This window comes from Taudactylus pleione, unplaced genomic scaffold (assembly GCF_031769625.1).
Source record: "Taudactylus pleione unplaced genomic scaffold, aTauple2 ptg000012l, whole genome shotgun sequence".
Taxonomy (NCBI): Eukaryota; Metazoa; Chordata; class Amphibia; order Anura; family Myobatrachidae; genus Taudactylus; species Taudactylus pleione.
The window spans coordinates 18,385,831-18,399,039 of NW_028284415.1; the positions used below are offsets into that span (position 1 = coordinate 18,385,831).

The 13,209-nt window shown below is 44.0% G+C and overlaps 1 protein-coding gene across 2 annotated transcripts in view; it reads left to right on the forward strand.

Moving 5' to 3' along the window:
• The window catches only part of STX8 (syntaxin 8), a 319,594-nt gene that overhangs the window by 247,627 nt on the left and 58,758 nt on the right, over positions 1–13,209 (forward strand). The window contains exon 8 of one of the 2 annotated variants that reach the window (XM_088468825.1): positions 945–2,377. The exons of the other annotated variant lie outside the window; for it this stretch is intronic. Coding sequence (XP_088324951.1) covers positions 945–1,012 — 68 coding nt within the window. The 3' untranslated portion in view covers positions 1,013–2,377. Of the gene's footprint in view, positions 1–944; positions 2,378–13,209 lie in introns of those variants that run through there. 2 annotated transcript variants of the gene reach the window in all.

The following is a 13,209-nucleotide window of genomic DNA, read 5'->3' on the forward strand; positions in this document are numbered from 1 at the left end:
ATCATAAACTGGCACATATATATGTATTTAAGGCAAGCCCAATCATAACTACCAACCGTTTCCCAGAAGCGGTTTTATATTGGCCGTAGAATTGTGGTAACAGGACACGTAATTACAACAGGATGCGGAACATGGGGAATTCCTCGTGGTTGAGGGAATATACGGCTCATCGGAATTATCCTGATTAATACTCCGAATTCCACGTCTCGTCACCTGTTGTGCTGGAGAGGTTACAATTTGGCACTGTGCCCTATGAATGACCATTTAAACGCTAAAACATTAGATGGAGCCCTTGTTAAAAAAGTGCATTGCACAGGGTTATATTGGGTAGAAATATGGCTTTATATCTCATGCTGTTTCTACTATCCAAATCACAGATCCACCAATTCAAACATTTTGTTTCCTGGACTATTCAGACCATGTAACAACCATTACAAACAGCTGGCTATATATGTCTAGCACATACTCAAAATGGCTGCTGCCCCAAGCCTCGTCCTGTCACGTGAAGGCATGTTACACTCAACACAAGAAAACACCATGGTAAACAACCAATTTTTTATAAAACGTCACAGTAATTTGATCCTTTATCCTGTATCATTTTAGTAAAGGAGGTGAGTGAAATAAGCAGGACCACTACACCAAATAACATTGGTCTGTGACTAGTGAAGATTTTTTTTTTTTCTTTCATTTGTAAAGTTTAGTTCAGTGAGTGAGAGACACGGCTGCTGCAGCATTTCAATCAACCTCATAATGTTCTCATGATCTCAAATGTTGCTTGGACTGAAAAACAAGTGTAATAAATAATGGCTATTTTCAGAAAATAAACGTCCTATAGTTTGCAGTCCACCCAAATGGCTATACCTAGTCATCAGTCTTTGTGTTTTGAAATGTTGGTGTATGAAATGACTACAGAGTAACATTCTCTCTCTCTCTCTCTCCTGCAGTCATGTTGCTGGTTATCGTTTTTCTCCTGATTGCCATAGTAGTTGTAGCAGTTTGGCCAAGTAAGTGACCAGCGGGTCAGGAACCAGTGCTACATTGCCAGCAGTAATGGCCCCTGATTGTCTATCCTGCCAGTTTGGTAAGAGGTTGCAGCAATCAGGAACTTTGTTCTCTTACACAGATTTCATGACCTATTAAACCAATATAATCTCCCCCTAACCACCTTCGCTTTCTACACTGGGCGCCTCCTGGTCATTGATGCAAAATCTAGATTTTTTCAATGAGCTTGTGCATGAAGCTTTGTCAGATTCTCTCCATTTTCAAAAAGCACCTCACCACCTGGTCTTGGGCGGGAGAAATCTATCCGACTATAAACTCCATCACAGAGGAACCTGGCAGTGAATCGGTTACAGTCTGATCTTTTCATTCTCTTCAACGGCTGCAATAACTTAGTACATTTCAAAATAATATATACGAAGTGTATATAAATATCTACAGACTCCCAAGGCCGACGCCCATCCATTTTCAGACCTGCGTGACATGGAGTTACCTGAAAACAGCTGTTTTATACTTGCTTAACGACCAAGTGAATCTCTCAGCTCTGTATTAAGCATTTAGCTGTAAAGAGAAAAAAAAGTATAATAAAATTCAGAAAGGAACAAACACATGAAGACAGAGCAGCCCTGTACTTGGGCCCTTCTGAGGTTAATGGATCCTATGTAATTTAAATCTCGACTAATGGCTTCATGTGTAAGATGGAGAAGAGAAAATAAAACCTCAGGAATAATTTTGTTTTCTAAAATGCCTTTACCTGCAGCTAGATGATGGAGAACGGAACTGCAGGTAGACCTAATGTCTCCAGAGCAAGAGCCTGTCTGATGCAAAGTTGTTTGCATATTATTAATTTGCAAAGGAAATGTCTGTTGTTTTTTTCATCATGTTTTGAGTTTGCAAACACACTATCTTGGTACTAGGGCACAAATCTTATTGTGAAGTACATGCTCCAGCAACTTTTCAATAAAAAATAACTTGTCATACAAAGGATTCTGGGAAATAGCAATGGTCAGTTCTGTTTATACTATTTTGTATCCATTTTTAAAGGCAAGTGAAAATATGAACAACAAGTTTTTGTCATAATATGAACATGGACCTTTTCTATCCTGTCTTGAAAATCAGATCTATCAATATCGTCTTCACTCCACAGAACAGTGACTATACATCTGTCCATTACTGGATGCTCCGAGAGACTCTGCTCACCCCAAAAACAATTTGTAGAGTAGGGGTTTTCCCAAGGCTCGCATTTTTTGAGTAGTTCCATATGGCATGCACATCGCGGTCAATTTATAAGCATCCACACACATTTCTCAACAGTCCAGCTGACAAATCCAACACCGTGAAATGAAAAACCTGTTGTGTTGAAGAAAAAATAAGGAAAGGGGGGGAGGGGAGGGAAATTATAAGAGAAGTGTTTTAAGATGTAGCCAAAATTATAAGCAGGAGTCCACACCGGATACTTAATACAATTAAAGTAACTCACGCAGTGAAACTTGTTGTGTTTTGTGATCATTTGTGGAGATGCATTTGTGAACTATTTTGCTGTACCATGATAAGTGTTTATTTTATTTCTTTAGTAGATATGTGTGTCCACCTGTCATCTTGTTTTCTGAATTTCCCAGAATAATTTTTTTTTATCTAGAACTGTTGTGAACCTAAGTGCTACTTTATATTTTAGTACCATTCCCCACTCACCTGAGTCCCAGCTGTATGACCTAATACAGAGAGGACTGTCTAGAGACAAGATAGTGGGGCAGTGAGACTTCTGAACGCAAGGCAATACATACAAATTAAAGTGTTCAAAATAGTATATCTTGTTTTACAGATTGTCCATAAATCACCGTGCAAGATACAAAGAGGAATCTAGTAACTGTAATATTAGGGATAACCCCCCAAGTGTCATACTTATGGCAAACCAAATTTATAGTCTCTGTAAATAGCACTTATCTCAATTGAAGATTGCAGTATAATTCAGTGACTCAATTCCCCTAATGCTGTGTACACACTAGATGATCCGTTTTGCCAACCTATGTGATGATTAGTAAGTGTATATACCTTTACCAATCGTCCACTCAATGTGTCGGACCTGACGTCACAACTGGACGGGCATTTCAATTTGCCTGCTCAGATAAGCTGTCACTCACTGCCGGGTCCCTGCAGCATGTGTAAGGGCAATCGGCAGGTCACCTGTACACATCAGCAGATGCACCAATATATCTTCAGATAAATCTGCCATCTGCTGGGCTGCACAGCCGATGTGATGTGTTTGTAAAGTACGTTATTCACAGGCATATCGGGTGTACACACCCGCTGACGCGCTCGCGATATATCGGCCATTTCATTGAACCCCATATATCGCCCAGTGTGGACCTAGCTTTAGTCAAAGTTTCCCAAACTCTGTTATTACAGTCCAGGTTTTAAGGATAATCATGCTTGAGCACAGGTGACTTAACTAATACCTCAGTCAGTTTGAATCAACCATCTGGACTCAAGCATGGATATCCTTAAAACCTGGACTGTATTGGCGGAGTATAGGGAAAATCTGCCCTAAGTTTTTGTTGTTTTTTTTGCTAATGTGAGTTAGAGAAGTGCCCATTTTTTAAATTGCTGTACAATTGCATACATTGGCCGCGATTCAATTCAAAGCGATGATAAATAGCCCTGGGAGGGAGCTCCCAGAGCTATTCAATTCAGCATGATGTTTGGCCCGACTAAAGGATTTCTTCTCGCACCCTCCTGGGGATGCGAGGGTAAAACTGACAAAAGTGCCGGCCGCGCATCTGTTTGCCGGCTTAGCGCAGCATTAACAGCCTCGTGGCTGGCACTTTAGTCGGAGAATGGCGGTTCTCGCGACTGAACGCCCATGTTAAGTCAAGAGAACTGTCATTCTCTGACTTAACAGCGCTCTGAATTGAATAGCCCCGGGAACTCCCTCCTGGGGCTGTTCATCATCACGCTGAACTGAATCGTGGCCATTGATAGACAAGGCTAAGTCAAGTCAAGTCATGAAGCAAATGTTTAATTCTACTATAGTATCCCCCCACACAATGGTATCTAGTTTTAAGAGCCTTCAACCATCATACATTCTAATTAAAACTGGCACAGATTATAAAAGAAAAAGCCTTTTCATTCTCAGCCTATGTTAATTAGAATAGGGTTTAAATGTACAGCTCTTGGTGAGTGTTTTACCATCGCGGTCAAATATAACTGCCTTCTGTGCGATACTATCGCTGTATATCTGAGCACAACAGGAGGACAACATCCAAAAGACGATTATTTTGGCGCCGTAAAAAGTTAATTAAATGCCGACACTTTTGTGTGCTCTGGAGATGTTTTGTAAAAGATAAGACAGAATTCTGGCAGCGTCTTCAGACAGCACATGAAAACCTGATGTTTTTTTTGTTCTGAGTTGTTCTATAAACAGACTGCTTTGAGAGGGACATGGAAGATCAAGAAATTTAACGGGGAGTCTCCCAAAGTTACCATATTCCATCTGGGAAGGAGTCTGGATTGGATTTTTAAAGAGCAATAAAGCCAAGTTCCGAATTGCTCCTGTGATGGGTTGTGTTCATTCATTCATTTGCTTATTTATTTATTTATATTGGAGCCTGTCGTCATTTCCATTGCTTTATGTGCTGACTTTCCATGTACACACGGATATCTTTGGGGTAATGGACAGATGTCTTTTTGTTTTTCAAATGCAGTCAAATATTAATGATCTTTCTTTCATGTAAGTTTTTGAGTTACTAAAATTAAATATACAAAAATGATCAACAATATATTTTACACCATGATGTAGATTTACTAAAGTGCGTCTGTCAAAGCTGCTGCCGATCATTGGTGGCTTTAACCAGTCGTTTTTAAATGAGAATAAGAATAAATAAAATATTAAACTTGTCTTGTTTAGCATTTTTTCCTATTGCCACTTTAAAACCATTGGTCAAAGCTGCCAGTAATCGATGGCTTTGTCAACCGCTCTGTAGTAAATGTACCCTTACTGTAGGCGTTAATTTGGCCCTATGGTGTGTAGAAAGAGAATCCCTACTCATAGGATTTTCCTACAACCAGATACTTATATATTATATATGGGCTAAAATGTTGGTGTAAGCAATAGAAAGTTTAATACAATACACAAGTGTTGTTAATATTTGTAAATGGTTGAATCTAACCACACTCTCAAGTTAGTGTTCATTAGGGAAACCTGTGTCTTATAATATAATTTCTATAAGAAATAATGACACGCCTACTGTAAGCTATATACAAATTAGACAGCACTTTGTTATAGGCATACAGTACGCTTTCATATCATTACAGAACTCCTTTGTGACTTGTTGGAATAGCCATATATTGTATGGTAAGTGCACTATCCCATAGATTTCTTTTTAGATATGTTATTAAATTCTGTGAAAAAAGTACAGAAAACAAGAGCGAGGTGGGAGATGATGGGGAAAGCACACCACATAAATCCTGAGAGGAGGACATTGAAATGAAACAGACTGTTGTTCAATAACATGGCGGCACAGTATATCAATTAAAATAAGCTGGAATACTGGAAAGAGATACAATAAGTTGACATACATTATCTAGGTGTGAAAATGGAAGCCTGTCACGCTCCGGCCCTTAAAACACACTTTATTACCTCTTCAGTGTTTGTCCAGGCTAGCGCTGAGTTCCGCTCATGCTGTGCATCACTCCAGGATAGAACAGAGGTCCGCTCATGCTGCTGACTGGACACTGAGCTGATGGGGCAGGAGCAGCACACCGTGCATGGAGATGGCTCTCCGCAGCCCCTTACTCACAGAGTGTCTTCCCAGCATGATGGCATACAGGCTGCATGCCAGAGTTCCCTCCTAAACCACAGTATGGGTGCAGCCATGTTGAACTCATCTGATGCTCTTCCTCCACTCAGAGCGCTGCTACCAGACCAGCTGATCGCAGCATCAAATCCCTGGGGATCCTCCCCTATAAATTCTATTTCCTGACTAGCCTCTGTTGCCAGTACAACGTCGCTTCTTGCTGAAGTTACAGCTCTGTGCTAAGCTCCCAGGTACTTTGTATCTGTACGGTCCCAGTCCAGTATTTCCAATTCCTATATCTGGTAAACAAGTGTCCTATACCATCTTGCACACCAGTCTGGTTTTACCACTGAGACTTGTTCTTAAAGCCACCATCGGTTCATCATCCACTGCTGTATCTCTACCTCCTCACAATACATGAGGAAGTCCTGGCTCAAGCCACCTAAGTTCCTTCACGCCTCTTAAATCTCCTCTTCAGCCTTCCATGCATGTTCCAAACGAAAGCAACCCTCAGGCGTGACAGTTTGTAATGGCACTATGGATCCATTTGAGAATCAAGCACAAGCTGCTGGGTTTACACCTGAACTTGTTGCTCGCCTAGAACACCAAGAGCAGCACAAGGTCAGGTGGTTCAGTTTCTCCAAGAACTGACTAACCAGCTGGATAACATTCAATCCACTCTTAGAGGTTCAACAGCTGCCGCTTCATACATTCCGATTTCTCCGGTTCCAGTTTCCTCAGCGGCACCTCGTTTGCACATTCTTACTCCTGCAAAATTTGATGGTAACCCCAAAAATTGCCGGGGTATCCTACAGTTTGAGTTCCAACCCAGCAAGTTTCCTACAGACCGTACCCATGTGGCTTATATCATCTCCCTATTATCTGAATCCGCCTTAGACTGGGCTTCACTCTTATGGGAAAGATCGGATCCCATCCTAACATCAAATTGTCACAGCATTCCGCTGAATCTTCGATGAGCAGGGGAGAGTGTCATCTTCATCTTCAGAACTTGTAAGTCTGTCAGGGTTTAAATTTTGTATGCCAGTATCTGGTGCAATTTCAAATACTAGCATCAGAACTCTCTTGGAATGATGGAGCATTCTATGCAGCCTTCTGGAACGTCTTATCTGACAAAATTAAAGATGTTCTTGTTATTCGTGATCTCCCAGACAAGTTAGTGGACTTGATCTCCCTGTGCACCAAGGTGGACTTACGTTTTAAAGAACGTGCTATTGAGAGAGATTCATTCATCCTAAACCTCGAGTGACAGTCTTGCCTCAGTCAATTTCTCCTCCCAAATCAAACGTTCTCCTCTATCACAGGAAGAACGCTGAAGGCAACAGTCCGATAATCTCTGTCTATACTGTGCTGCTCCATCTCATCAGATCAACAATTGTCCCAAGCATCTGGGAAACTCCCGCTTCTAACTCGGCAAGGAAAAGCTAAGTTAGGAGTAGTTCATTTCTCTCCAAAGAACACCTATTGCATTCTCTCAGTTTCTCTTCAAGTGGCCAAGCTCTTCAAGCAAGTTTCTGCTCTGCTGGATTCAGGCGCAGATGTCAACTTCATCACATCCAAAGTAGACCAGCGGTGGGCATTACCAACCAAGAGTCTGCTTCATACTATCTACCTCACAGTGGTTGATGGAAGCCGCATCCTAGGGGGTACAATTACCTTTCAGACTCAACTTCTGCGAGTCAAGATTGGTGCTCTGCACTGTGAACTTTTAAGTTTTCTTGTCATACCCAGGGCCACACATTCCATAGTTCTGGGCTTGCCCTGGCTCCATAATCCTCAAATTGACTGGAGAACCTCACAAATCACCGCGTTGGGATCTTCCTGCTTTAGTTTTTGCTTCCAAAAAGTTCTTCCAATTTGCTCTGCAGTACCGTCTCATCCGGATGCTACTTCTCTTTATCAAAAATTCACTGATGTAAAGCTTGTGCTGATATTCTTCCTCCTCTCTATGAATGGGATTGTCCAATTGAATTAATCCCTGGTAAATATCCTCCCAGAGGGCAAACTTATTGCTATCGCTCCCAGAAACAAAGACCATGACTGACTATATCCAAGAGAATTTGGAAAAAGGGTTAATTCACTCTTCCACCTCTCTCACTGTTGCGGGCTTCTTTTTATTAAAATAAAAGGTGGAGGTCTGCGCCCCTGCATCAACTACAGAGGACTGAATTATATCACCTTTAAAAAACGCTATCCTCTCCCACTGATCACAGAGCTTTTTGACCGAGTCAGTGGAGCCATCATCTTCACCAAATTGGACTTGCAAGGAGCATATAATCTCATACGAATTCAGGAAAGAGACTAGTGGAAGACCGCATTTAACACCCACGACAGTCACCACGAGTACCTCGTTATGCCCTTCGGACTCAGCAATGCTCCTGCAGTATTTCAGCACTATGTCAATGCGATCTGTTGTACAAACATGTTGTTGTCTATCTTGACTATATTCGCCAATGATCTGGAAGAACATCGCTGGCAAGTAAAGGAGGTTCTGACACGTCTGAATCATCTCTACTGCAAATTGGAGAAGTGTGTCTTCAAGGTGAAGTCTATTCCCTTCCTGGGATATATCATTTCAAGTTCTGGTCCTAGAAAAGCTCCAAGCAATTCAGCAATAGCCGCTTCCTAATACTCTGAGGACTGTTCAGCGCTTCCTTGGGTTTGCGAACTACTAACGCAAATTCATAAAGAACTTTTCCACCATCATTGCACCTATTACTGCTCTCACCCGGAAAGGTGCCAATCCATTCCGATGGTCAGAGGAAGCAAAGGAAGCTTTCCAAAAAATCAAGCGGTAGTTAATTTCATCTCCTGTTCTGTGTCAAACTGTTGTCACACAGCCTTTCGTCTTGGAAGTCGACGCTTCTTCCATCAGAGCTGGAACGCTCTTCTGATGGTCTTCTCCAACCCTGTGGATTTTCTCTCAAAAAAATTCTTTCTGGCTGAGTGCAACTACTCTATTGGGGATCCAGAACTTCTCGCTTTTAAGTTAGCCTTAGAGGTGTGGCGCTAACTTTTGGAAGGAGCTGTGCATTCCATTTCCATTCTTACAGACCACAAAAACCTCTTATATCTTAAGACAGCCCATTATCTGAATCTGAGGCAAGCCAGATGGGCTCCCTTCTTCCCACGATTTAACTTCAAATTGTCTTTTTGTCCAGGGGTCCAAAACCGAAAGGCTGATGCCATCTCTCGCTCCATGGAGCAAGGAAACAAGACTACATGCGCTGAGAAGCATCTCATCATTGATCCAGTGGCTTTCTGTGCAGTTGGAGTAGAATCTTCACCACCTGTTGGGAAAACTCTTGTCAAGCCCGCATTACACAAGAAACTGCTACATTGGGCTCATGCTTTCCGTTTTGCAGGTCATGCAGGCATACAAAAGACCTTTAAGTTAATTTCCAGGACTTACTGGTGGACCTCTCTCACAAAAAACTTCCAAAACTTTATGCTGGTCACCCTTGTTACAAGAGGCAATAAAGTGCCTCAACAGTCTCCAGCTGGGCAGTTACTTCCTTTCTCTGTTCCACATCAACCATGGTCACATCTGGTGGTAGTTGACCAGTTCACCAAGATGGCTCACTTCATACCCCTCACTGGTCTTCTGTCAGCTCCCCAGTTGGCTCAATTATTCATACAAGAAATCTTCAGACTCCATGTACTACCTCTGGTAGTCATCTCTGACCGGGGAGTGCAGTTTGTCGCCAAGTTTTGGTGTTCCTTGTGTTCACTTCAAGTCAAGCTCAATTTTACCACTACCTATAACCCTAAGTCTAATTGCCAGACAGAAAGAGTCAACCAAGATCTGGAGTCCTTTCTTCATTTTATATGTATCCTCTTCTCAGGACAACTGGCTGAGCTGCTTCCTTGGGTGGAATTTTGTCACAACAATCAGTGCCATTCGTCATCTGGTTCCACATCTTTTTATGACACTTATGACCACCAGCCTCAAGTTCCTGATTTCAGTCTCTTCCTGCCTCACAGGTTCCAGCTGCTGACCGCACATTGCAGCACTTCGCCAAGATTTGTGAAGGCTTCCCTTGTGAAGGCTTCTAAGCGGTACAAGAAGTTTGCTGGCAGGAAGAGGTGAGCAATCCCCAGTCTCAAGCAAGGAGATCGAGTTTGGCTATTTACATGAAACCTGTGATTAAGAGTTCCATTAATGAAATTTTACGACCCACTACATTGTGCCATTCCCCATCGAGTGTGTTATCAACCCAGTTTCATTCAAACTCAAGGTACCTCCATTTCTGAGGATACCAAATTCCTTCCATATTTCTTTATTGAAACCACTCATACTCAACCGGTTTCATTCAGCATTTCCAAAGGCACTCAAAGTCCAGGCTTATCGTGGAGTCGAATAGGAAGTAGCAAAGATTCTGGACTCTAGAATCTGTTATGGACGATTTCAATACCTGATTGACTGGAATGGCTACGGCCCAGAAGAATGTTCTTTGACTTTTGTGTCTGATGTCTATGCACCTCAGTTGATACGCGCATTCCATGCCAAGTTTCCATGTAAGCCTAAGAGGTGTCCTAGGGCCACTTTTGAAGGGGATGGGGGGGTGCTGTCACGCTCCGGCCCTTAAAAAACACTTTCTTACACCTCTAGTGTCTGTCCAGGCTAGCACTGAGGTCCGGTTGCACTATATATCACTCTAGGATAGCACAGAGGTCAGCTCATGCTGCACATTGCTCCTGGCTGGTGCTGAGGTCTGTCTGTTGTGCTCCTGCCCCGTATGCTCAGTATCCTGTCACTGAGCATATGGAGATGATTCTCCACAGCCCCTTGCCCATAGCGTGTCTTCCCAGCATGAAGTTGCATTCCAGAGTTCCCTCCTAAACCACAGTATGTCTACAGCCATGTTGGACTGTCACCTGACGCTCTTCCTCCACTCAGAGCGCTGCTCCCAGACCAGCTGATCGCAGCTTCCAATCCCTGGGGATCCTCCCCTATAAATTACATTTCCTGACTGGCCTCTGTTGCCAGTACAATGTCACTTCTTGCTGAAGTTAAAGCTCTGAGCTGAGCTCCCAGGTACTCTGTATCTGTACAGTCCCAGTGCGCTATATCCAGTTCCTATATCTGGTAAACAAGTCTTCTATACCATCTTGCACACCAGTCTGGTTTTACCACTGAGACTTGTCCTTACACCCACCATCGGTTCCAGCTGATACCTCTAACCACGGTCTCATCCAATGCTTGCAAGATTGGACTCATATCAACTAAGTTCTTCTATTTATCAACATCATTCCCAATCGATCAAGTTCATCAATTCATCAACATTGGACTCATATCAAGTAAGTCCTTCAATTCTTCAACATCGCTCTCAAACCGATCCAGCTCTCAATCCAGCATCATCTGTCCCAATCCAATTCTGCTCATTCATTCAGTATTATGTATCCAGTTCCATTCCAACCTGCTAGAATGAAGACATTCTATTTCTGTCCTTGCCTTCGGGCATCTCCATCTCTGGGGTGGAAAATTGGGAAGCCGACTTCCTCAGCTGGCACAGGATTTATTCGGGTGAGTGGTCTCTGCACCAGGAAACGTTCCATCTGATTGTGGAATGCTGGGGTCTTCCAGACATAGACCTCATGGCATCCAGACTGATCAAGAAGTTGCCTCATTATAGAGCTCGGTCCTCAGGGGGTCTTCTGGATGCCCTCACTGTTGGATGGTCTTTTCTTCAAAGTTACCTGTTTCTTTTACCATGATACCGCTGGTACTTTGACGTATAAGGAAGGAGATGGTCCATGTTCACCTAATTGCTCCAGATTGGTCGCAATGGGCTTGGTATGAGGACCTTCTGGCTCTATCAGTCGAACCACAGTGGCGGCTACCACTGCGGGATGGTCATTTCGCTCTCTTTTTATACAACCAGATTTGCAGCAGCTGAATTTGTCGGGGTGGCACTAGAAATCAGCATCTTTTTAGGTCAAGAGGCTTTTTTGCAGCCATCATGACTCCAGGTATGTAAACCAACCATGGCCACCATTTACCATTGGGTGTGGAGAACTTACATTGGTTGGTGCAAGCATCAAGATGTTTCGGTTTCTTGGTTACACTGCTTGCATTCCTCCTGGTGGGTTTGTCTCAGGGCCTAAGCCTCTCCGGGTGTGATATGTATTACCGGCGGGCGCATGGCCGGCTCTTCAATTCCCGACAGCACTGGAAATCCCGATCATCCTAACGGTAAGTATCAACTAACCTAACCCCCCTAACCCAAACCCTACTTAGGGGTGCCTAACCCTAACCTCCCCCCCTGTGCCTAACCCTAAACCCCCCTCTAAGTGCCTAAACCTAACCCTCCCTTCCCCGCTGCCTAACCTTAAGTCCCCCGGGGGGGTGCCTAACCCTAACCTCCCCCCGGGGGTGCCTAACCCTCCCTCCCCCTAGCCTAACCCTCCCTCCCCCTAGCCTAACCCTAACCTCCCGGAGGGGTGCCTAACCTTAAGTCCCCCCGGGAGCCCTAAAGCTAACCCTCCCCCCACCCCGCGGCTGTCCGCTCGATCGGGATGCCGGGCGCCGGTCTCCAGACGTTGGGCAAATTACAGGAGTCTACATTTAGACGCCTGTCATTTGTCCCTAGTCGGGATAAAACAGTCTGGAAGCCGGCGGTCGGCATTTAGACCGTCGGGTTCCAGACTACATCCCGCCTCTCCTCGTTGTAGGGTCAGACGTTCATGCTGTTGTCAGGGCTGATGCTAGGCTTCTAGGCACCCTAGGCAAAACTTCTGCCTGCGTCTTCCTCCCAGTACTCATTTAACCCTTCAGGTGGGTGTACTGCAGCATTAGCATAAATTCACGCTATTGCATTACTGTCCACCTCTGTATCAGGCCCAAAGAGAGATATAGGGACCTATGTATCAAGCCATTTTTTACATAAAATTTGCAGAAACTGCAGTTTCTGCATCAAAAGCACAATGCACAGGCACAATGCAGGTGAATTCACAGAAATCTCCTGCAAAGTGCTAATTAGCACTCCAGAAGGTAAGTATCAGCGTTAGGGCAAAAGATAGGGTTAGGCACTAAGGAGGTAAGGTTAGGTGTAGGGTGCTGGTGGAGGGTTAAGTTTAGGTTGCTGGAAGGGGGAGGTTAGGTGTAGGGTGGTGGAAGGGGGAGGGTTAGGTTTAGGGTGCTGGAAGGGGGTGGTTAGGTGTAGGGTGGTGGAAGGGGGAGGTTAGGTGTAGGGTGGTGGAAGAGGGAGGGTTAGGTTTAGGGTGCTGGAAGGGGGTGGTTAGGTTTAGGCACTAGGGGGAAGGTTAGGCTTAGGCACTGAGGAGGGAGGGGTAGGGAGAGGGTTAGGATACTGACCAACAGGTGTTGGTCTCCTAACACAGTCGGGATGCCGGCGTCAGGATTCTGACCGCCGGCATCCTGTACCAAACCCATTAT